Here is a 22,120-nt window from a genome sequence, read left to right as displayed (position 1 = left end):
ATTTATAGCGTATGCTACCATTTTTTTGTTGAAAGGCATTGTGGGCTATTTCTTTTAAGCAATTTTTCAATTTCACATTGGGAACGGTGGTATACAGGGTTGAAAAATCAACAGTTTTGATAGAACTAATTTAAAAAAAAAACGAGATTTAAAATTGTCTAGAAGGTCTTTAAAATTTTTTAAAATCCACATATGGTTAATACCACTACGCGAGTAAACAGTTTCACATTATTTCTGAAGACCCTCTTTCACTGCGGATAGAATTTTAGTCAATCTAATGGACAATTCTTTAGTGGAACATGACGATGAGCCAGCAATATACCGTTGTTTGAACGGCATTTTTTAAGCTTTGGTACCCAATACAAACAAGGTAAGTCCTCCGATTTGGTGTTCAATATAATGTTTATTGAAGCCATGAAGGACTTATGATTTGCTAAAATCTCATCCTTATCAAATGATATGTCTTTGTATGTGGGATTACCTGAATGCTCATTTATACCTAATTCTTTTACAAGACATTCGTAGTAATACGATTTACATACAAAGACAATATTATTTGAAGCTTTGTTCGCAGGAACAACAACATACTTATCATGAAGAGATGATAGACATTTCATAGCCTCTTTGTCTCTGAAAACGGACTTTGGTCGATCGTTCACACAGTTTTTCAACTTGTGAATGCGACGTTTTATCAAAGACCTGATAGTTTTAACCCATCATTCCAAGTGTCCAGTTCAACTTCTTCTCGCTTAGCCTATGTACTGGCGTAGTTCGCAATGGAATCCATAATTATTTTGAAGTTATGGTTCCAATTGATGTGTTGGGTTCTCTTAACTTAGGACCATGAGAAATTACCTTTCGGAAATTTTCATGTTGAATTATGTTTATAATCGAGTTGTAACATTGTCAGAGGGGCTGTAATTATAAAGCGAGTGGGAACAGTCACATGTCGGAGGTTTTTTTTATGTATTGTTCTTAGACAAGGTCCTGCAATGCTTGTTTATAGTTAAATATTTTAGGTGGAATGGTTTTGGTGTCACTGTAGGATACAATAGGAACAGACTGATTTTGAAAACAAATAGGAATTTTAGATGTTACCTCCTTGTGATGTCGATCACACAGGTAAATACAATATAATTCTACAAATTACAATTGAAAATTTGGCCAATTTAAAATGCAATGTGATCTTTGGAAAGAACTCTTGAAACAAAATATTGTTTTGTCAATATTTTATTGAATAATGGAACTTCAAACAACATATTATTAAAACTTTTTGTTAAATTTGTGATGTTTGCAAGAAATGTGTTATTTCTTAGTTCTGATGTTTCGACAAAAAGCAATAAATTATAATACCTTAGATAGTAGAAAAATGTTACACGAGTGACCAAAAAACTTTACTCATATTTTTTAGTCTACATAATATAAATTAAGTTTGGAAATAAAAATAAGGAAACATGAAGCGCGATCATTTACTTATTTTCTTATTTATAAATTATTAGGTTGACACATGTTTCAAAGATGTTAGAATGTAGAAGGTTTATGCGACTTATAAAATAAGAGGATAGTTTCGACTGCAAATGAGACAGCTATGTACTAGAGCCTAAAATAAATCTTCAAACATATTTCTTAAATGTTTACCAAGATAATTATGTCAGAGGCAAAAATTCAAATCACTGATGTAAGTATCTGAATTTACGTTGTTAATTTTCATACGAATTTTATCAAATATATTCATGTGGATGCATCGTAAAAAAAAATGATAAAACTGTACTATCTAGTACTTTCACCTCTTGCTTTCATTTTTAAAAAATGTATCGGTTGGCTGGGTTTTATTTAATGTTTTGCACGCCAATTATTTTTATGAAATGATTGGCGTTTATCTATAAAAATACGTATGTATTAGGAAAAATGGATTGTGGTTCTTTTTTTATTATCAACGTATGATAACAATGTTTTAATATAGATTCATTTGCGTATGCATCCGTCCGTCCGTCTAATCGTCCGTTCATCCATGCGTCCGTCTATTCATTCGGCCGTCTGTCCGTTCGTCTGTTCATCTATGCGTCCATTCGTTCATCCATCCCTTTTAAAAAGAAATCAAATTAGATACCAAATACGGTTTGACCCAGAGTATTCGGTTCTCTGTAAGTTTCAAATTTGAGTTTAAAAGTGTGTAAAAAAGCACTATTACCTTATTCACAAACAGTAAAAAGACGAGTGGTGTTTGTTATTCTGGGAGAAGTACAAACAACATTAAAACAATATTGTATAGAATCATTATCGAGCATACAAAACCAAATTCTCGAGACTTTCATGATGAAAATATTATAATCCGGAGAGCCTCGTGCTTCATTTTCAGAAATCTTAAGGATCATTTCTAAACTTGCGTTCTTTTGTCAATAATGCAGGCTTATGTAATTAATAGGGATAGTTTATAAACATATTGATAATCAAGAATGAAATATGTTATTGGTAAATAAAAACCCATCTTTGATGAGATTATCCATCTAGTATTTTTGTTACTGTTAACATAATTATAATAAAAAGCCCTATGTTTATACGTTTTGTTGTTAATAGATGGCGAATTTCAAATTTACCAGCCTAGTCATAACGGTTTATATTAGACTAACGTATGGTCCTGTTAATGGCAGCTGTCAGATATTTCCACCCCCACAAACTGGAATAGAACGACCAACCGTTTTTGTTATCGAAGGCGATGGAATACTGCACTGTGGATTTGGGGATGGACTTGGCAGTGAATTTGGTTCTGGACTTGATGGTGGATTTGACAGAGGCATTGGTGGTGCATTTGAAACTTTATTGCCCCTGTTATTCATACCCTTCCTATGTTAGTACTGAATTTAATTTAACAAATAATTACTTTTACAAATGACCTGAGAATGAATCATGTTATCAAATTAAAACACCTCAACGATTTATCTTTTTATGGTGTCTTTGCTTTATTTCATTCAAATTATAATTGATGTTTTTAACGGTTTGGTTTCGATAAAACCTGTTCAAGAAAATCACTCTTTCAACTGTATTCTGCCAGGACTGTACAGTCAAAATTTAATATATTTACGTTCCAATATTTGCACGAATATAAATATATACACTTTTTGTCTGTAAATATCTTTCACGAGCGTTCATTACATTTTTTTTTTAAATCAATGTATGGTTAATTTTATATAAGTTCTTCATTGCTTTCAATTAAAGTATGACGTTAAATTTTCTTATAATCTTCTCATAGCCTATTGTGCGTGTTGTGATTTGTTCCTTTGATTTCCTTTAATAGTTGATGTGTTTCCTTCGGTTTTAGTTTTTAACGATAACGTTATAGAAGTTTGATGCTAAGAAACTAACACATCATAATACTAATCATTAAAAACAAAAGTAAAGTTTTATAAACAGTCAATTTAAAATTATGTCCATATCAATGTCAAATGTTTTTGTAGTGCTTCATGTTTCATCGTCTATGTTCTGGTTGGAATTTAAACATCTTGGATATTTATTCATCCTATTATTTGATATTTAATTATAGGAACGGCATTGGGTCTGAGCGGAACAGCAGGTAGAGCCAATACAAATACTGTGTTTGCAGCTCCTTTAGCTGGCGCAGTAGCCGCAGCATGTGTGTATTAAACTTACTTGGTCTATCTGTGTTCATTTAGCATTTTTGACCAAGTGGTTTTACTCGATAATTATCCTGTCTTTTTGTTTTATTAAAGGGTCAAATTCTTAAATGACAAATCTTACAGAAAATTGAATGTAAGAGAATCTATATCAAAAACCTATATATGAGGTTTAGACGTTTAATTTTTTTAAATTATAAGAAAGTTATTATGCGCTGCATTTTATTTAAGTTAATGAGGGTTTTTTTATGGAATATTATCAACATTTTACCAGCATTTCACACAAATTGTGGTTCCGGGCATCCCGTCAGGCGTTTCAAATGTGATGACCTACTGAGAAGTATACCGACATATGGTAAGGACATAAGAGTACACAAAAATGGCTTACTACATGCTGAATTTTGTTACAAAAGAGGACTATGTACTTTCTTACTGTCTTGGGCAAGAATATTTCGTTACAGTGAAGATCTGACCAGTTCAATATATTAATTTCTTAAATCAACTTTTCTCCATGAATTTAAATAGCCGTCCCTTTATTTATTGTATTTATCTTATATAGAATTTTATTAAATTGAAAATGGAAATGGAGAATGTTTTAAAGAGACAAAAACCCGACCAAATTGTAGAAAACAACCGAACGCCACCAATAGGTCTTTAACGTAGTTAGAAAATCAGGCATTGTGGATTATGGCATTATAACAAAACTGTGTACTAGAACAGTGAAAATGGACGTCATACTAAACTCCGAAATATATAAATGAACTAAAATTAAACGTCACACAAGACTGACAATGGCAAGAGGCTCCTGACTTGAGACACCCTGTACGTAGGAGAACAGGTAAAGTAAGTAAGTAAATTATTAATTATGTGTGAAAGTATGAAGAGATGATAAACATACAGTATAATATGATTACTTTGATTACACCCGTGTCCACAATTCATCAGGAGCAATCATGCAGCGGGGTTAAACATGTTTTGTGAGATCTAAACCCTCCTTTTTATCTCTAGCCAATGTAGAAAAAACATGCAGACAGTTATACACACAGTAAAGCTCAGTGAAAAAGATGTCCGAGTCTGATGTCAGAATAGTTAACGAAAGAAACTAAACACAAAGACAATGATACATAAATTAACAAATGACTACTATAGTTGGGAGCAGACACGTAGACGGATGAAATAATTTAACGCTGCATTTACTCGCGTGCGTTTAATGGTAGACATACATATTAAACGGGCTTTAACTTTCATATTCACTTGCGCGTTAACGCAAAAATTGCGCGTCTTCTATATAGTAAAGAGCGTTTACTTCCGAGTTATCAAGAAAAAGTCAATTTTTCTATTTTTATGTAAAGTAAACGCGCGTTAACGGAGATTGTTATCATATCCTGGATATACTGACCTTACATATCACATAATAAGGTACATCAGAATGACCAACTGTCCGTTTTCGATTGACATGTTGACGTAACAGTCAATGATTTTACACCTCTTTAATTAATTAAACATTATTGATATTAGACAAGTACACCATGGATACTTATCCTGGAACTGTTAAACCTACAAGATTTTCAGTTTATATTCATGAGAGGATAAGTTTAAGAAGATCTGGCGAAAACATTACCAAACTTAGAGATGCGTAGATACGATCAGATATTTTTCCAGTTTTAGCTAGCCCTAAGGGTTTAAATGCATTTTTTACAACGTATCCGTCAGAGTCAAAATATATGTGTGGGTCGATGCCACTGCTGGTGGAGATTTATTTCTCCGAGGGTATAACAAGCCTAGTAGTCAGCACTTTTTGTGCTGACATGAATTGCCATTGATATGGTTATATTTATAAATTTGATGTTGACAAATTTTTGAATGTTTTGAAATATTAAGGCTTTTCTACCTCAGGCATAGATTACCTTAGCTGTATTTGGCAAAACTTTTAGGAATTTCGGTCCTCAATGCTCTTAAACTTCGTACTTTATTTGGCCTTTTTTTTTTTTTTTTTTTTTTTTTTTTTTTTTTTTTTAACTTTTTTGGATTCGAGCATCACTGATGAGTCTTTTGTAGACGAAACGCGCGTTTGGTGTATATACTAAATTTAGTCCTGGTATTTATGATGAGTTTATTTCTACACGTAACTCTAGAAAAGAAAATATAGAAAATATGCTATTTCAAGTTAGTGAAACCATTTTTTTGCAATTTCTTAAAGTTAATATTCTCTTGAATAAAACGGTTTTAGACACATGTACGTAAAATGTTAAGATAAAAGTCCTTTTAACTAAATTATAAATAATAAAAAGTTAACAAATTTACACGTGGCTTTTTTATAATTTACACAATCAGTTAGCGCGAAAAGTAAACGCACGTTAACTATCCAGTGCACGTAAAAAAACATTTGTAAAATCTGTTTACATTTAAAGGCATACGATACAGTTACAGGAGAGGTAATGACGTTGCTAACGTAAATTGTTATTTTCGCGACATCAAACGGTGACTTATCGGGAAAAGATGCAGTTTTCGGCTGATTTTTATCTTTCAAACTGATGTAACTTAAAAACGAGTTCATGGACCCCTCTTTTTTTAAAATGACATTTGGTTTGATTACGTAAGACGATAATGTGTACAAATTTTCATGAAAACGTAAATAGTACAATTTTTTTAAATTTGATTAATATACAGCAAAAGATGACGGGTTTTTCCTACATTCATGATCATTTGAATAATCTAAGTTATGTGTAAAAATAAAATGTACAAGTTTATGCAATATTTATATAACACATAAATTATAAATAATTCAACAAGCATGACCAGATTTTTTTCCAAAACAGGGACTTAGTCAAACATCCCTCCACAATCCAATCCACAACAGACTTATAATGACGCTGACCGAAAAATAACGATGTTGTCGTTAAATGTAAAATGCTAGAAATTAGAAACACGACGACTGGCGCTAATGGACTTGGATCTGCCAACCATTATGGAGCACCCAAACCATCCATTATGTTCAAACGGATTCGTTTTTCTACGTTTATATCTTTCTGTTTGGTTTGGAGACTGTAATTCTTTGTTTTTTATTCTTTTTTGAAACTGTTAAGAACAATATACAAAGCTGAATTTCTAATATCGTTTTTCTTCTATAAAAAAAAATCATAGATATAGGAAGATGTGGTGTGAGTGCCAATGAGACAACTCTCCATACAAATAACAATTTAAAAAGTAAACCATTATAGGTTCAAGTACGGCCTTCAACACGGAGCCTTGGCTCACACCGAACAACAAGCTATAAAGGGCCCCAAAATTACTAGTGTAAAACCATTCAAACGGGAAAACCAACGGTCTAATCTATATTAACAAAACGAGAAACGAGAAACAAGTATATATTACAAACGACAACTACTGTACATCAGATTCCTGACTTAGGACAGGTGCAAACATTTGCAGCGGGATTAAACGTTTTAATGGATCCAAACCTTCTCCCTTTTTCTGAAACAATAGCATAACATCACAACAAAGAAAAACATAAGATAAAATATAATTGGCAGACTTAACTCAATCAAAAAATATCTATTATCCAGATTGTGACTGTGGATTCAGTGACCGCTAGCAGAAAGTAACTGAAATGAATTGAACTTCCAGTTGCCTTGATATATTGACAACTTTCAATTGCTTAATACCTCAGAAATAAACTAATCATAGAAAACGTTTAGAACTAACAGGGACAAATAACTGTTGTATCAAGCAAGTGGGAAAACAAATTTATTATAATCCGTACAAAAGAGAAAAGAAGACGCTATAAAAACTGGGCAATGATATATGTAAAAAAAAACCCAACAACATGAGACTCAGACACATGAGAATGGATTAATGAAGGAAATTCTCTACATAAGAAATGAATGTACTAAGTAAGGAAATATGACCATATGTTTGATTGTGCTTGAACTTATGATTTTGCCATCTGGTAATGCATTTCCGTTTCGAATTTTCGTGGGAGTTCGGTATTGTTGTTATTTGTTGTTATTTTACTTTTTACAGAGGTCCAAATTTCATAAATTGGAAAAGACAAACCAAACAACAAAAAAACCAAAGGCATGCTATCTTAAAGGAGTGATAATAAGTGCTTCTAGTGATGTCTACTACATCATGCCCTAATGTACTACAATAATTTAGCTAAGTACGCTTTAACAACTTTTAATTTAGGAAAGCAACTACTTTAAAAAAATGTTTTCAAAAGCTAGATATGTTTTATCTTCCAGAACACTACGACCCTGCCAATGAAAGGCTCTTTGGTAAATCCTTTTTATACAACCATAAAACAGAATACTAGTATAAGCGTCAGTTTACAAGAGACAAGGTTTCTTCTTATGCAACGTTCAAACAGTTGTTGTTTTGTAAATAAGTATCAGCCTTGTTCAATACCATTGTGCATACATCATAATTCAGTAAAGCAAGTAATTTTTAAAATCACCGATTGCAGGTGTTTTATTTTTTGGATTATAACATTATCAAAATAACATCATCAAGGTTTTTATCCCTTAGCAATGACAGAACTAAAAATACCATTGAAAGTTGAGTAATCAAGTCATGTTTATCAAAGGAGCTTTATGAAAATATGAAGAGATGTGGAATGAATGCCAAAGCGATATCTATCCACCGACGGAACTAAACAACACCCTCCTGACTACGGACAGGCGCAAAATGAATGTGGTGGGGTTCAACATGTTTCTGATCGATAAACCATTCCCCTGATCTGAGACACTGTTGTTACAGCAAAACAAATGTTGCAATAGCTTAAGGTAGATTCATGGTATACCGCCATCTTGGATTGAACAATCACAGTAAAAAATCGGTCTAGTTATCTGCAAATGTGGAGATATATTTGCAATTAAATGGTTGGACTGTTAAATAATCTAAAGAAAACTTGGCAATTTATTGTATAATACAAAATGTTAAAACAAATAACATTTTTCTAGCTTTTAAAATAATTTTTTTCAAACGAGCTATTTAAGGGAAGATAACTCTTTTAGTAAAAAATTTATACTGGACAGATAGGGATTTTTTTTCTTTTTACTTGTAGCGAGAAAACAAGTTCGTGACACCATTTTTTCCTTTGATTTTCTTAAGACATATTACAAAATCGATCTTTTCACAATTTATTTCAAAATTCTATCTCATAGATTAATTTTTATGCTCAGAAATGTTTTTTTTATGAACAATCTAACCAAATTTAAGCAATTTTCAACGACTCATAGCTTGAAAAATAGCACGGTGACCCGTACTTTTTATTATATTTTTGAAAAGAGCATATTAAAATCTTCATTCTGGCTAAGTATAAGAAAATTCTGTCTCAAAAAATATTAACTTATGATCTACCTTAACTCATCAGATAAAGAACAACACCAAGAAAAAGACAGAGAGGACTTGGTAGGGTATATAGCCATACCCAATATCATTTAGATATAGGAAGATGTGGTATGAGTGCCAATGAGACAATTTTCCATCCAAATGACAAAGTATAAAAGTAAACCATTATAGGTCAAGGTACGGCCTTCAACACGGAGCCTTTGCTAACGCCGAAAACAACAAGCTATAAAGGGCCCCAAAATTACTAGTGTAAAACCATTCAAACGGGAAAACCAATATCATTTGTCGGTATAAAGTATTGTTGCTTTTTCACAAATTCCCAATAATATTTGAAAACTATATATCAATCAATTATAATGTCTTTGAATTCTATCTGTTTATTGACATATTGTTTAAATTATTAATACGTAAAAGATTGGATCACTACGGTTTGAATTTATCTACCAATCATTAGAACTGTACGTAGATACATGCTGCATGCTTTTCTTTCTGTGGAACAAGATTTTTTGTAATGTTTGTATGTGAAGCCATTGGCTTTAATGTCATACTCGTACTGCTTCCCATCTCAATGGCGTTCAGCATGATGGACGTATGTCACAAAGAGGACTTTGAATATCAACATCCAAATCTAAATCAGTATGGACATCTCCAGGTTGGACATTGTCGAATGACAAATATTTTCCTAAAAAAACTGGGTATCAGTTTTTTAGATTGTCTGAAAGAATGCATAGTGACATCACAATGTAAGGGTATAAACTATAGAAGTCACTGGCCTTTGTGTGATATAGTTGGGTTGTCTGAAGACTTCACACCAGAGACTGACTGTGTATATACTGATATATCTAAATGGTCAAAGGTATGAATTAATCTTAATGTATTGATCACTTATTTGGTCCATAGAAAGTGAGAAAAAAAGAGTCTGAATAAAATACATGAGACTTGCCTGCATTTGCTAAATGTACGTGGATGGAAATTATATTAATCCAATAGTATCAATTTGTGAGTCACTTTTTATTATAAATAAGTATATTTTTTAGAACATGAATTTTGTAAAATGTTTAACAGAAGAACATCAAGTTTAGATGCAAAACAAAGAAAGATATTCATTATCGTTGTATGTTTTCTTAAAAGAGGGACAAAAGATACCAGAGGAACAGTCAAACTAATAAATCGAAAATAAACTGACAACACCATGGCTAAAAATGAAAAGACAAATAAACAAATAATAGTACAGTACACAAGAAAACACACAGAAAACTAAAGACTGAGCAACACGAACCCCACCAAAAACTGCGGTGATCGCATGTGCTCCGGAAAGTAAAGCAGAACTTGTTCCACACGTGGCATCCGTAGTGTTGCTCATGTTATTACAAACCCGGTAAATAGTGTTAAAAACGCAGGAATCTTTAGATTTTGACGGCGGTTCCTTGCACACATTTCTAAAATTTCGTTGATGAATCAATAATATCTAAGAAGTTATTTATAAAGCGAAGTTATTGATTATCCGGCCAAGGTGATCCTTTAAAATACTTAGAAACTACTATTTCTTTCAGGCATCTGTTTGATATAATAGCATATATATACTATGAATTTTGACATCCCTGGCTCTTAATGTTTCGGGGTGACGGTTCAAGATTAAACTTTCACGTTTTATAAATTTTTTAAATGTTTTTAAATAAAGGCAACAGTAGTATACCGCTGTTCAAAACTCATAAATCCATGGACAAAAAACAACAGCTTTACGAGATTTAGACATCGGTAAACTAAGATTGGATAATACATCGCGAATTTAAATTTGGTTGTTTGCCCTTTTTGACAATGAAGTATGCTTATGTATCTATCTGTCATTTTGGTTTCATAGATTTTGGACAAATGTTACACTTATAACTGCTTTGTGCAACGGATGTATATGTATATTTTTTCTATAAAGATTTATACGTAATTTCATATTATGAACTATAACTGAAATGAACGTTTGTGTGTCGTAATTTTCAGTTTTGTTCTAAGCATTGCACCTGATCAAATCAACATCATTTCTGTTTTATCTATTGGCCATAATTTTAGAATAAGGACAGTTATGAAGTTATGAGCCTAACATATTGTAAAGACACCTGCTTATTGTTTTAGTGAAGAGTGAATGTTTACCTCATGTTCCATGTTATTCACACCAAAATTACTCACAATACAGCTGAAGAGAAACACCAGTTTCATTTCAAATAGAACATATATGCACAAGTTTTTCTTTTTTGTTTTTGTTTTGTTCACACAATGTTGTCAATATAATGAAATTGTATGCAACTGTCATACAAATGTGAGGTTTATCTAGCTTTTAAACCAAGTTTATTCTGCAATTATCATTTGGAAAAATCAACAGCTTAAACACATCAAACGAATGGATAACAAATGGTATGTTTCTGAAGTGGTGCAGTCATTTTCCTCTGAAAAATCGAGCTGTATTCTGCCTTAGATGAAAAATAGACAAATTACACAAAACAAAAGACATCGGGCTTCCTATAATTTTCTACGCGTTTTTCAATAATACTTCAGTTATAGGCCACCAACGGGTATCCAACACAGCCAGAAAATGCTTTTAAATACAATCTAAATTTTAATTTAGACATTAAACAAGTAACATGACCTTCAATTATTTTATCACCTAAAAATACACTGCGATACTGTTAAATTTAATATACATGCAAAAATATTGCAGAGTATTGCTGGCAAATGTAGAGACCACACATGTCATGGCGGTGAGAAATGTGTGTATGACGGAGAGAAACAGAAATGTATAGCAGCATGTAAGTAATAATGATTGAATAGCAAAGGAATGCACTTTTGTAATAAAGCGCCAAAAACGATTACACAAAAAGTAAAAATAAAAAAAAACCGCCGTCAAAGCATTTATATGATTTCTTCACTAGAAGTTCCAGTACAACCTTGTATTTTTAATTTGAAAAATTATAAAGCACATTAAGAGTTGAAATATTGACCGAGAAAAAATACGTAAACAGATTGTGCAATTGCCTCCCAAGTAGATAACACCTTACTTACGCGTGACAATTCGGTAAAAAAACATGCTTTCACTTATCACGACGTTTTTAAACGCGTTTTACTAAATGGGCAATCAAATTGCTTCATTTGCTAAGCTGTGATTAGAACGACACATTAGAATCAAGACATACAAGTAGGAATAAACCAATGTGGAATATCAACAAGACAGAGTTCATTTTGAATACATTGATAACTTTTTATTTTCATTTGGTAATTGTTGGCAAATATAACAATATGCACCACAAATTAATAATAGTAGCATTACCTGGTATGTAGATGGGCCGATACCGAAGGATTGCAGTGATCAATTTGGAAAGAAGAGTGGTGTCTTTACTATTTTCCCAAACCAACACACTGGTATACCAGTTTTCTGTGACATGGACTATGAAGAGGGAGGATGGACGGTGAGAACCTTTTACCTAAAAATGAAAACAACACGTTAAATAATGTAATGTGCCCAAAGCACAGGAACGCTAAAGGCTGAATATTTGAAAGACGAAGAAGCATACTGACCGAAGCATTTGAAGTGTCATATGACAAAATACAACTTAGGATACTTAAAAATTCCAAAGATCTTTTAGAGTACATACAATCTAACTCTCTTTCATCTTGTAACAGTATTAAAACATTTGACTTTTCTACTCTTTACACAAGTATTCCACATTCCAAACTAAAAGACAAATTGAAAGAGTTGGTATTACTTTGCTTCATAAAAAAGAATGGCCAACGTAGATACAAGTATCTTGTCTTAGTGAGGGATAAATCATTCTTTGTAAAGAATCTGATTCAAACAAAATATTCTCTGAAACCGATATTATCAAGATGCTTGATTTCTTGATTGACAACATATTTGTAACGTTCGGAGGACGTGTTTTTTAACAGACTGTTGGCATCCCAATGGGAACAAACTGTGCCCCTCTACTTGCCGACTTGTTTTTTTATTATTATGAGGCTGACTTCATGCAGGAACTTCTTAGGAAGAAAGATAAGAAGTTAGCATTATCCTTTAACTCTACTTTCCGCTATATAGATGACGTTCTTTCATTAAACAATTCAAAATTTGGTGACTATGTGGAACGCATCTATCCCATCGAATTGGAGATAAGGGATACCACAGATACAGTTAAGTCGGCTTCATATCTTGACTTACATCTAGAAATTGACAATGAAGGTCGGTTGAAAACAAAACTTTACGACAAAAGAGATGATTTCAGCTTTCCAATTGTGAACTTTCCATTTCTAAGTAGCAACATTCCAGCAGCACCTGCATACGGGGTATATATCTCCCAATTCATACGATATTCTTGCTTGCATTTCCTATCATGATTTTCTTGATAGAGGGTTACTGCTCACAAGGAAGCTATTAAACCAAGAGTTCCAAATGGTGAAGTTGAAATCATCCCTTCGTAAATTTTACGGACGCCATCACGAGTTGGTTGACCGTTATGGAATAACCGTTTCACAAATGATATCGGATATGTTCCTTACGTCGTAACTACAATCCCCTTCCCATTTATGAATGTGACCTACAGAATTAGACTATTTACCGGATTTGTAATCACATAAGCAACACGACGGGTGCCACATGTGGAGCAGGATCTGCTTTCCCTTCCGGAGCACCTGAGATCACCCCTAGTTTTTGGTGGGGTTCGTGTTGTTTATTCTTTAGTTTTCTATGTTGTATCATGTGTACTATTGTTGTTCTGTTTGTCTTTTTCATTTTTAGCCATGGAGTTGTCAGTTTGTTTTAGATTTATGAGTTTGACTGTCCCTTTGGTATCTTTCGTCCCTCTTTGACTGAGAAAGTTAAAACCTCAGTTTCTTTATAATATCAACATTTATAAACAGACAAATTTAGAATTGTTTTTTTTATAACATATTGCTTCGTCCGCCAAGCTTAGACTATTACAACACCTCAAGATCAAGACATACAAGTTGGAATAAACCAATGTGAATGGTACCTATCCTGCGTGATTTAAATATTTCATTACTAGTACAAAAATTAAAGTTGTATCTTTTTTCTAAATCTTTTTCTATTTAATGTGATAGCTAATCCCATGATTCGAATGTATTTGCCTGTTGTAAAACAAAACAGTCTAACTTTGAACAATATAAAAGCTGGTTAAATGCATGTTTTGTTTTGTTTTAAAGCGATTATAACGTATGTTATTTTGTATAATTCAATTTTAAAATGGAAGACCATAAACATGTCGACAATCAAATACATAGACCATATAGGCAACAGCAAAATAGCAAATGGAAGAGGACAAATAAGAGTCCGTGAAAATTAAGTCGTGTATAAAGTTACATAAGTGCAACATAATATCACCCAAAGCTAAGGATGAACTCGTGTCATTCAGCGGATTCAAAGAAGTTCCTATTTTGATAGTAAAGAAAAACAAATGCAGGAAACAAATACGAATTTTAAATCAAGCGAGACTTGTTTTATTAGCGCCACCATCTATGCATTTATTTATCATCATGCGAATCTGGACTTCAGTTAAATCTGTAAGACCACGATAACATGAATGTTGTGAGATTTTACACAAAAGCCTCATTGCTTAATCAGGTCGAGATGGTGACCGTATATTCATGAAGTGTAGATTTAATTTTCTGATAACCTTGTTTGGCGTGGAGGGGTGTAGAAGCACTTCCCTGATAAAAAGTTAGTTTATTGAGATATGAAGCAGATCGTCTCGTTTCGGTACCATTCTTAATAACTAGGATATTTGAGATACAGGGACAATGCCAGGAGTATTGATAAGACAAATAAATGAAGTAGATTTTGTTTTTTAAATGTTTGTTTGACACTTACTTCAGCATGATGTTATTATAATTGTTAAGATAATCCAAAGAAGATTTGATGGCAGTCAAAGTTTTGACAGGGATTGGAATACATATAAGAGAGGATTTGGTAAACCTTCTGGTGAATATTGGATTGGTAAGTTGTAAAAATTGAACAATATTAATAAGTTGAAAACAGACTGACCATGCCATGTAAAAAAAAAGCAGTATTCAAAACACAACGTAGAAAAATAGAACATGAGCCGAGCATGAGCCCCACCAAACACCGGGGTTGATATGTGCTCTCAAAGGATTAGCATATCCTGCTATATATATATGGCACCAGTCGTGATATTATTTATGTTAACAACTTACATTTGTAGTTTATTGAAGGTGGTCATGAATGAACATCATGTATATAACGTGATTTGAAACAAATTTTTACAATGAAAAATGAAAGTTGGTTTAGCGAATGGAAAAATATACAAAATATTTACGAGTATAAAAGTTTTATGATAAACTACCTTAAAGAACATAGAATCAGTAAATATATCTCATCAGTCAAATACTCGCCTAATAATCTGAAATCTTCCCCTGTTTTCTATGGAGTTCGTGATGCTCGGACTCAAGTTTTTGTGTAATATTTGGTTGACTGATGTTCATCTCTTCGTTCTTTTGTCTGTTTTTTATTTGGCTGATGATGTTAAATTTTTATTTTATATATGATGATTTAATTTTTCAAAAATCTACAAGATAAGCAGGTAGTAATTGCAAAAGGATGATTTCGCTCTTCCGTACAACAATTACGTATTATTTTCAGAGGTTAAATAACATTACAATCATTATAATGAGAAACATACAAGAAAATCTTATTACCTGAAATAGTATCTGAAACGCTAAGCGATGGACCAGTTGGTATTTTATAACACAATAACCAGAATCTCACAATGTAAAAACTGAAATCCTTAGTTTCGTAAAGATTTTTTTTCCATTTATCATTATCAAGAGCTGAGTCAAAACATTTATCACAATACGTACATTAAAGGTTCATTTCTCAACTACTTATAACAGTCTCTGTGTTAGCATACTTGTGTTTATTGCAGTAATTTATGCAATCATTCACGTAAAATGTCGGTACCAAGTCAGGAATGTGACAATTGTTATTCATTCGTTAGATGTGTTTGATCTTTTGATTTTACCGTTTGATTAGGGACTTTCCTTTTTGAATTATCCTCGGAGTTCATGATTTTACTTTCCTCTGACACAGTTAGCTTGACGACCTGCTACTTGCATTGCTGTGTCGTCATCAATTAATTTTGAGTGATCAAAATAAATTGTCCCGGTGTAAGAATAATGTTACAGCTTTGTACTTGTTTTGTTGTATAACTATTTTGATCTGAGCGTCACTGATGAGTCTTATGTAGACGAAACGCGCGTCTGGCGTATTTAATTATAATCCTGGTACCTTTGACAACTATTTACAGAGCATTGAAAAATGTCTTTTTACGGTCTGTAACAATATGAGCTAGAAAGTGCAACACCCTTTTGACTAAGCACACTGACTTATTAGAAAGGTTCAAAATGTATAGAAACAACAGGATAACACAATGAAGAACGGTTTCCTTTTATACAGGTGACCATAATGACATGTTTGACTGTATTTATACAGGTGACCATAATGTCATGTTGACTGTATTTATACAGGTGACTATAATGGCATGTTGACTGTATTTTACAATATCATTGAATGAAAATCCTTTAAAAGGTTAAACGTTCATTTCGAACTTACGTAAAATATATCAAAATCTTTGTTAAATTATCTTTGAAATATTCTACACCCACTACATATGTTTTTATCTAAATCGAAAGGGGGTTGAATTTCCGTTTTAATGATGGAAAATAATAAAAAGTCATCAACATAGTTTTTTTTTTTGTCTACATCTTATTTCGTAAATGTGGTGTTCTATATACAATAAGACTACAAACGTCGAATTCTAATATGACGTGCTTCTTTCGCTTGATGAATAAACCCATGCTCTAAATCCAATAATTGTTTTTGGCACATGGGTATATTGACTACTGCAGAATAATGAATTTGATCAAATTGGCATGCTTTTTATATATTTCATTACCTTAAAACACTTCCAAACTCTTAAATGATGCACATGTTGTTACTAATTCATTTATTATGACTAATGTGTTGCATTCTGAAATTGACATATTTGACCTAGATACGACAACCGTTCATGCTGGCTGTTCAAATACCCCTCCCTCTGAAAAGTTACAGTGCCAGCCGTTTGCTCATATACAAACATAAAAGGGAGGTTCAAGGAAGAGCCTACACAATCGCTTTACCCTTATAAACATCGGGCATAGAAATTACCTTAATTGTCCTAATCAGAATCGAAATAATTTATGCAAGCTATACTTTATTGTAGTTTTGATATGGGTAAGCATTATATTCGTGTTATTTTAGTCCTCACTATCGCTCGGGCAAAATTAATCCCGAATTTAATGCCTACCCATGTTAAAACTACAATTAACTATAGCTTGCATCAATTATTTCTTAAATAAGTATAATGTTGTCGTGTTGAAAAGTCGTAAAACATTTTATTTCGACGTTTTTCACCTTCATTTAGATTATAATTTAGTAAATACATCAAAAATAAAGTCATTAAGCCTTAGGTAATTTTTATATTAAACGAATTGAAATTAACTTATCAACAAATAAAGAAAATTATATACATTGGATTTTAATGATCTGGTGATATTCAGACAGTTTTAAGATCGCTTTGACTTTCAATTGAAATGCACATCAAAGAAAGAATTTATTCCGTAATTTTTCAGAAAAAAAATATATAAATCTATTTCTTTTCCGACTATCAGTTTGATATACCACAGAAATATACAAATCAATATGTGACATAATCCATCAACTGTAACTTTAACCTCATCAAACAATCTATAACTCATTTAGATACTTGTATTACTATTATCATCCGCTCATTTGCAAAGGGCAGATACACTTAAAAATATATATACTCTTTCTTACTTTTTGCCGTCTTAGCATTCTTTTCTTTTTTCATGGTATAATAATTTATGGAATCTAATGTTTGTTTTGACTTATTGGTATATACTGCATTTTAAAGATAACAAAAGTAACGCAAAACTGTTTTATTATCTATGTTGATTTTGATATGATCTCTCTTCATGACAATATGATAAATTGTTCCTCTTCTTCTTTATAGGAAATGACAATTTACATGCCATTTTGTCAGGAAAGAGGAAGTTTAAAGTAAAATTTATCCTAATGGATGTTTCTGGTGAACGTGCCTATGCTGAGTATACAAATTTTTACGTCGGCAATGAGGAATCAAATTATGATCTCAGTATTTCGAACTATTCCGGAACTGCAGGTAAGATATGTTCGGACTTTTCCGACACGGTAGTTAATATATGACCGGGCTATTCCGACAATGCAGGTAAGATATCTTAATTATACAATTTAATCGCCTTATAGTAGTAGTTCTAGCCAAAAAAGTCATACTTGACATTTTGGAAGCCCAGCGTCGATATGTAAATTATGTAGAAAAATGGTTTCCAATGTTCTTCTGCGTATTTCTAATTTTTTTTTTTTGCAAGATTTGCTACATGTTATTGAAAACGTTAATATATAAGATTAACTTGATTTATAGTTATCTGTTTAGAAAAAAATGAGAATTCAAATAAAACTCATTTTAGTTTAATTGCAATTTTTTTCGTACTTTGTGGCGCTATTGCCATGATTTTTATGTGTGACGTCACAGATATTTAATTTTGATGTCAATATACGTAACATAGGAACATAGTGTCATATTCTTAAAAAATAGAAACAAGGCTCCAGATACATGCATTATTATTTGAAACACGTGATCATAATATCCAAGGACAACAGGGGAATGCTACATGTACACCATATGCGATATTAACCTTTTAAAGCTTTATCGTCTTTACTTTAATGATTTATGTATCAATCAAGGTGTGGTAAAGTAATTAGAAATATTATTCTGATAGAAATATGATATTTCTATATCACAACTGACATCAGCCCTCAACAAATATAAGACCCTCGACCTTTGCTCTCGGGTTTATATAAATAGAAAACATATATGACACTTCATGTTTATGCAGTTCTGGTCAAATATGACCCAATCATTTATAAAGTGTTGGATGACTGCTGCTTTTGTTGTCGCCACTGACAAACAACTTTATAATTCATTATAAATAAGTCCTTTCTTCTAAAACTGTATATGTGTTATGGTCATTGAGTTTGCAATATGTCTATAGCCTTGGTTGACTCATTTTAAAACTTACTAATAAAATTGAGAATGGAAATGGGGAATGTGTCAAAGAAACAACAACCCGACCAAATAAAAAACAACAGCAGAAGGTCACCAACAGGTCTTCAATGTAGCGAGAAATTCCCGCACCCGGAGGCGTCCTTCAGCTGGCCCCTAAACAAATATATACTAGTTCAGTGATAATGAACGCCATACTAATTTCCAAATTGTACACAAGAAACTAAAATTAAAATAATACAAGACTAAAGCCATTTATACCTCTAACAGATATGGTACTGCTAAAAAAAAGATAAAAAAATATTTAATTAATCATATTTCAGTTACTATAAACTGCCTTACTTTAGACATAATAACAGCCATAAAAAATTGCGAAAAAAACATTTAAGATCTTAAAAAAACAAATTCCAGTGCAAACAAACATTGTAAAATATGACAACCATCTGAAAATCGACGCACCTGTAAGTTTTCCTTTAGATTTCATATAATCCGGATCATTTTAACGTTCGTTATATATATATATGCTTTATTCCGGTTTGGTTTCCAATGATAAGTGATAGTTATTCTAAAGAAATACCAGTATTTCGTAGATACAGAATAACAAACGGCTAAAACTTGATAAATAACCGGAGCTGTAAGATTACAACTATACATACTAATCAATGCTCAGTCCTTAGATTGTGATAATCAAATTAATGAACAAAACAAAACAGGGAAATAACGGAAACACGAAGACAATAACAAGGGAAATGTGAATGAAAGCATTGAAGGAAATGGTATTGTGATAATAAAAATTGCAAAATTAAAGTTTCGAAGAAGGTCAATGACTTAAATTCATTTGTATAGTCTTAGATTCAATATCCATCCACAAGAGTACATTATTAAAATAGTTTTGTTTAAACACTTTAACCAGGTGATGGAGTTAAAGATCACACGGAGACAAGCCTTAGCGGAATGGTGTTCACAACAAAAGACAAAGACAATGATCTGGAGGAAGGTAATTGTGCAATTCTAAAATGTAGCGGCTGGTGGCACCGTGAATGTACACGTGGTAACATTAATGGTAAACTTATCCTTGGAAATGAAGGACAAGAAACAATGCACTGGTACCCATGGCGTGAGTTTTACTCTCTTCAGGAGACAACAATGATGATAAAACCTATAGAAAAGTAAAAAAAAAGTATCATTGAACCAAAAAAGCGCACCAATTCATGGTTAATTGGTTTATTCGAAACAACAATGTACTGGAGACCATGGCGCGGCTGGTTCTCTCTTTTAGAGATAACAATGATGATAAAACTAATGGAAATATAAACATTCATGCATCATGTAAGAACAAACTGATTAATAGTTGAGTGCTAAAGTTGTGAATTAAAATTAATAAAGTTGTGAATTAAAATTAATTGACACCGTTTTTTTGTAATTGAAAACATAGACTGTAAGTTAATAATTTGTACCATTGTTTAGTCTATTCAGTCTAATAACTAACAATAGTTCTGCGGTCATAAAGTCCCAATGTGACAGTAGTATTTGAAAACAAGCATCATTGTTTATTTTCAAACATTAACCCATTTTTCTTTTAATTCAGATTCCCTATTATCACATGTATGAATCAGTTTATTTTTCAATAATTTGGCACATATTTACCATATAATGAGTTGGAGTAATTTTACAGAAAAATGTTAGCTGAATAATTGAAAATGTAGAAGTCCCTAGGAAGATATATTGTATTCAACAATTTAGTTCGCATGAACATTTCATTCTAACTAATGTAAACACGGTTTTTATATAGTTTGTGGTAATCTACTTCATGTTATCAAAATTATTGCACATGCTTTCATTCGAATGTAAACGTCATTTATAAAAATGTGTTTTAGTTATATTTGCATTAGATTGCTGTATGTTTGACATGTTTGACGTGTTCAAAACTTGTTCCTTGTAGGCACATTATGGCTGTCGGTTCTGCCATCAAAAATATTCTAGAAAAGGGAGTTTTGATTGTTTACTTAACTTGATTTCCACTTTCTGATTAACAACCTTTACCTATACACCAAATTGAACTTCATCTAGTCATCTTGAATACTTTGAAAAAAAGAAAAACAATATATATTCAATATAATAAATCATGAACTGCCAACTTTGATTTGGGTTACTTAATCATGTATTTGGTTTTGATGTTATATATATATGTTATATTTGTTATTCTCGTGGGATTTTGTCTATATGTGTTACATTTTAGTGTTATGTCGTTGTTCTCCTCTTATGTTTAATGCGTTTCCCTCGGTTTTGGTTTGTTATCCCGATTTTGTTTTTTGTCCATGGATTTATGAGTTTTGAACAGCGGTATACTACTGTTGCCTTTATTAATCGACTGCTTCGTGTCTTTCTATTTTGTTTTTTAAGTTACGAAGTTTGAATGCTCTAATCGCATGCTGTAATTTCTTTGAAATCAGAAATATGCTCCCATTAAAATCATTAGTAAAAAAGGTCTTGTGACATATGTTTAAGGTCTAAAACTTATGGGATGCTGATTTGGTGTTTATCTCGAGCATAATGTCAATGACGTCAGTACACTTTGATAATGCATATGATTTTGAGTACGAAAGTTAAAACTATGTCAGAAAAAAACCAAATGAAACTTAACTATGTTGACCCTTTCGTGAATGAGTTTTAGTTACAATAGCGGCCTAACGCTTTTTCGATATAAAGATAGTGAAGCAGAACGTGTGATACAAGAGTAAATAGAATAGGGAAGACAGAAATTGGTCTTTGATCATCCGACCTTCTTGGTCCTTTTCTGTTTTATAATCCCACAAATCTTATTAACAATACATACAAAACATAAAAACAGGATATTTAGTTATGTCCTGATATAGTTGTTGGCCAAAAGTTAACGATAAACGTAAAAAAATAGGTCAAACTTTACTAAAGGGATATTCAAAATTAAATGGAGAGTTTTCGTAT

At 32.1% G+C, this 22,120-nt stretch overlaps 1 protein-coding gene across 1 annotated transcript; it reads left to right on the top strand.

The window, feature by feature from the left end:
* The first annotated feature begins 9,552 nt into the window (after positions 1–9,552).
* On the top strand, positions 9,553–20,329 carry LOC139500357 (microfibril-associated glycoprotein 4-like). Its single transcript, XM_071289101.1, has 6 exons — positions 9,553–9,840; positions 11,695–11,782; positions 12,312–12,439; positions 14,856–14,976; positions 18,068–18,235; positions 20,070–20,329. The coding sequence occupies exons 1-6, from the start codon at positions 9,553–9,555 to the stop codon at positions 20,327–20,329; spliced, it is 1,053 nt and encodes a 350-aa protein (XP_071145202.1).
* The last annotated feature ends 1,791 nt before the right edge of the window (positions 20,330–22,120 follow it).

This window comes from Mytilus edulis, chromosome 13 (genome assembly GCF_963676685.1).
Source record: "Mytilus edulis chromosome 13, xbMytEdul2.2, whole genome shotgun sequence".
Taxonomy (NCBI): Eukaryota; Metazoa; Mollusca; class Bivalvia; order Mytilida; family Mytilidae; genus Mytilus; species Mytilus edulis.
The sequence above is the reverse complement of the archived record's forward strand: the minus strand, read 5'-3'. Positions and strand labels throughout refer to the sequence as shown.